The sequence below is a fragment of the Anneissia japonica genome, unplaced genomic scaffold (genome assembly GCF_011630105.1).
Source record: "Anneissia japonica isolate Jap-2015-1 unplaced genomic scaffold, ASM1163010v1 scaffold3862_len378127_cov164, whole genome shotgun sequence".
NCBI lineage: Eukaryota > Metazoa > Echinodermata > Crinoidea > Comatulida > Comatulidae > Anneissia > Anneissia japonica.
In genome coordinates this window covers 230468-235475 of record NW_022702440.1, presented here as the reverse complement: position 1 = coordinate 235475, position 5008 = coordinate 230468, and the positions used below count along the sequence as shown (strand labels likewise).

Genomic DNA, 5008 nt, shown 5'->3' with positions numbered 1-5008 from the left:
GATGCTGAAATCATACTGTTAATACACAGTAAGCAATTGCAATTGATTTACTTAAAGACCTAATCTTGTGTATAAATTTATATTTACATGTCTATTACACATTAGTTAGGTTAGCTTGTTGCCGTTCTTAATAGTAAATAGGGAATAGGCAGTATCTTATAACTAAATTCATTAAAGTATGCAAACTGTTTATCGCCCCTATCTCGAGCACTTTTTTAAAGTTACAGTATATAATAACAAGAAAACTATATAATATAAATATGATAAATATCCGCATATAATAACAGGCCTACCAGTTGGGGAGAGAGCTTCGTTGTTATGGTATTGCCTCGGCACAATTCCAGTCTACACTTGCGTATCAGAACGTCACACTCTTTTGGAAATTTAAGGATTCCTCTTCAATACTACAGCCTGTAAACATTTTTTTTTAAATGGCAAAAACGCTATGAGCGTCATATTATTGGCGAGTACCGGCGCTTTACAAATGACCATTATTATTATTATTCTACACAATGTCTAGACACCCGTTGGAGACAACATGTACAATACAAACACCAATTTGATATATCAATCTATTCCAATTTCTATTTCATTATTTTTTCTAATCATTCTGTCACACCAACAAAATATAGTCCTGGTGCGAGATTGTACTGTATTGTCATTTTATTTTAATATATTTTGTTTTGTATACTGCATTAATACAAACGCCCACTAATTAAGCTTTGTACGGCCTAATATAGAGTTCTTCTCTTTCTTAAACTGTTTCTATGTTATCATGACAAACTTAAGCTATGACAATCCTTTACCTAAATTTCCTGTATTCCATATTACACGCACCCCTATACGTACAGTTTGTACGATAATTTTGGGCACATTATGCCTACATCCACTCTATAATTATCAGAAATCATCGTGAATAAAAATGATATAATGAAATGTACTACCCATCATTATTTGAAACTAAGTGTAAGGACGACCTTAAGTTAGGAATAAAATATATAGAACAAAATAGTTATCTTACCCGTGTCTATATGCGCTACCATCTATTTCACGAGGGCTTCCGTAGAACACTTCTCTCTGTTCTTTTCGAATGCCATTGCGCTGGATATTCTCCGCAATATCTAGCCTACGTATTCTTAGTTTTTTTGTTTTCTTTCTTTCCAACAATGTGCCACCTTGGTGGTTTATCTTTCTGGTTCCAATGGTTCAAAGCAGAGTTTCATATTTCTTTTGTATTAAAAAAAGGAAAAAATGCAAATTTGATTTGAGTTGATGTACTATTTTATACAAAAAAAAAAAAAAACCTATTTGAAGTAACTTACCGTATACATTTAAAAACCACAACCATTTACAACAACGACAAACATTTAAAAATGAGACTAGAGATATTTGTTAATACTTTATTATATTTGTTTTGTTAAATATATTTTTGTTATATTCTTTATTCTATTTTAACCTATAAATACTTCTCTTTTCATCTATAGGTATGGTTCAAGAACAGAAGAGCAAAATGGAGGAAAAGAGAACGAAATCAATTAAACGAATTAAAACAAGCGGGATTCGGATCTCAATTTCCTGGAGGCCTAGTTCAACCGTTTGATGATGGCGGACTTTACCCTAGTTACCCCTACAACAGCTGGACAAAAACTAGCAACCCACTTGGATCGAAGGGATTTCCCTGGTCTTTAAATTCTGTCAATCCGTTGACGGTGTCGAGTCAACCGATGTGTTTCACACCGCAGACGACGATGAGCACAAGCTTTTCGTCCGTGAATGGGGTAGCTGGCAGCAGTTTGAACAATTTGAATAACACAGGGAGTGCTGCTTGCCCTTACGCTTCGCCGGCAGCCCAGCCGTATGTATACAGAGAACCTTGTTCGAGCAGCATTGCTTCTTTACGATTGAAAGCGAAGCAGCATTCCACGTCAATGGGGAGTTTTAACTACCCGGTAGGCAGACAAAATTCATCGTTATCCGCGTGTCAATACGCCGGTCTCAACGGACCGGCATGAGTTCAAGACTGAATTTAAGATGGACTTTTTTTCGAAGATGATTCCCAGAGTAATTTGAAATATGGTGCCTGTACCTAAATAAGGTGTTTTCTGTTTCTCTAGCACTGTTTAACAACGCACGGCATTAGGCATTATATGAACAATACAGTTGGCGAACCTACACTCCTAATGAATGTTATCAATGTATATAATTATGACACATTTGGTGCGTCAGCAGAATAGAGCCATCTATTGACAAAAATGAACTTCCACTTAAATTTAATGTTCTCTTTTGAAATAGATATATTCAACATTTTTGTAAGAAATAACAAATCGTTCTTTAAGATGAAATGAATTTTTTTTTCTTGTTTGTGCAAATATGTTCTACAAAGTAAAACAAGGATTGTCGCATTGTTGATCAAACAGATGCTATATAGACCTAAACCACAGATCCTATATGGCCTAACAAACCGCGGATTGATGAGTTGTCTCTTAAAATTATAGTCGTGGCTTATTTTGAATTACAATGTCTGGGGATGCATTTGTCCAAAATGAAATTTGCATTCAACACAAACATATTTCTGTGATCGTTGTGTTGAATTAGTGTTTACCATGGATGTAATGTATTGCTATACCGAATGCTTAAGCCCTACCAACCCACCACCGCCTGTTATTCTGCGCCCCTTCCAGTAGGTTATAATAATAATAATAATAATAATAATAATAATAATAATATTGCTAATTTATATTATGCGCTGTATAGGTTGATTCACATCAATGCCTTGATGCTAAAAGCTATAAAATGTGTGAGCTATATAAACGCAAAAGTTACACTTCCTAAGTTAGATTTAACGTCTCATAACCAACTATGTCCACGGAATTCTTGCCAGTTATTATACACTCTACGCACGTTTAATTTTTAGCCTTTTATTCTACTGAAGCTCTTGTAGGAACGTTAAGAATACCCTGCGCAATAGAACGTAGATAATTTTAGTATGCAAATACTTTCAACTTGTTTCTAAATATTTCGAATTATTTGTAATTAAACCAAACTTGTTTACTTAATTGTGACTTTTCAATTCAACCGTATCGGTTCTTCTTCAGGCAACGTCTAGAATATTCTAATCGTGTTCATCATTTATTTGTAATAGGCTGACCAAATTCAAAATTGTCCCGTTATCTTTAAGTGTACGTATTCTTGCCAGTTATATGTAAAATGCACGGGTTTGTTGTGAATGAGCGTTAAGACTTGGGAAGCTGTAGGCCTAGGACGTACAGTTGATTTGATGCTCATGGGCAGGGAGACCGGCGAACAAACGAACTTACTGAATATATTAAGTTATTCGCTTCACATTGTAACGGTAGATTGTAAAACGGTCACTAAATAATACGATTATTATTGTTATAACAGCATTTTCATAACGGACAGTCCGTTTAGTCATATTTAATACAATACCTGTATAAAACTGTAGCATACAACAATACGACTGAATTTTATTATGGACGAATAATTATTGGACAATTGGACATGGTTAGCTGGGTATTTGCTGATTGGCATATTGTTGGACAGGTACAAGACATACTGACGTATATTTTACAATTAATGTATTCGGGGTATTCGCATCATATGTTATGTTATGATTTATATATTGACCAATAGCAAAAAAGTGTGAATGCTATTTGGGTTTGTGCGGTTTAAGTCACTGCGCAAAGATTAGCAAAGTGACCAATTAATTTAAAACAATGCAATACAATGGAAAACAATTATGGTTTCTTAAAACTATTATCCTCCTTAGCATCCATAAGAATTTGTACAAATTTGTGTAGGCCTATAACCATAAATTTAATGTTTATTAAACACATTTTCAATCCGTCAATTTTAAACTACATGTGAAGCATTGAAGGAATTATTTTGCTTTTAGTAGAGTCTATAGTGGTATTTCGCGTTTTAAAATGCGCGAAATAGCACTATGAATTTATAATACCTCAGATTTGATATTTTCTTCTTTGCACGTATTTGAATTATAATCAAATGTAAAACATACCCGTTTTGCAAAGTTTGTTTTTATTAAATGTTATAGGTCAAATTGGGAAAGTTAACAGTTTGTAAATAAATATTGTTGGGCAAATATATTAATTTGTTTTTATTTGTTTCATTTTCTTAATGTCACTGACTCGAAATTTTGCAATAGCAGTTGAAACTTTATCGGTACATATTATATCGTTTGATAAATAAAAACACAGAATAAGTGAAATATCATATAATCTGTATACCATCTTCTGGAATTAGTTTATTGTTACTAAGATGAAATTACGTCGTTTGCTTATTTTTCCCTACATCAATTATTGAGTTTAATTAACCGGTTAATGAACCGTGTAACACGAGTGGTATTACGCGAAATAGACCGTACAAAGCGCAACGCATACACGTACTGTTACAACCACAAAACGTCATCCAATTACATCATTTCATACGTCATAAATAATTCATATATGCGAAATGTGTTTATTTTTTACCTTACGTTTGTGACCAGAGTACTGAACTCCATTAATTTTATGCATAGTGTGAACGCAATTAAGCAACATCGTAATAGAGTGAATCAAGACATCTAATGTCTTGTTTTTACTCTTTAAATTTAGGATTTCAGAATGGACCAGTGTGTTTGGTTTACTCATAACAACCTTCTGCTCATTTAAAATGTCATCAATTAAAAATTATTTTGTCAAATTGATAATAAAAAATAGGTAAATAAACAGTAACATGTACTTTCCGGCTGATTTCCTAAAACCATTTTCAATACTCATAAATGAGGACCCATACCGGTAGTTTTTATTTTTTTAAAAGCAGATGAATCTACCAAAAAATTAACTTTGATTTGGTGTCGTGATCATAGGCTTTGTGGCATTTTATCTTATTAAAATTCAATCCATAATACTGTACAGCATACGGTTTAATTTTAAATAGGTCTTTAATTAACTATAAGCATTATATAATAGGCCTTAACAAGCACTCGTAT

At 33.2% G+C, this 5008-nt stretch overlaps 1 protein-coding gene across 1 annotated transcript in view; it reads left to right on the top strand.

The window, feature by feature from the left end:
• Positions 1-4128, top strand: part of LOC117103865 (pituitary homeobox x-like) — a 17671-nt gene extending 13543 nt beyond the window's left edge. The window contains exon 3 of the mRNA XM_033244480.1: positions 1485-4128. Coding sequence (XP_033100371.1) covers positions 1485-2012 — 528 coding nt within the window. The 3' untranslated portion in view covers positions 2013-4128. The remainder of the gene's footprint in view (positions 1-1484) is intronic.
• The last annotated feature ends 880 nt before the right edge of the window (positions 4129-5008 follow it).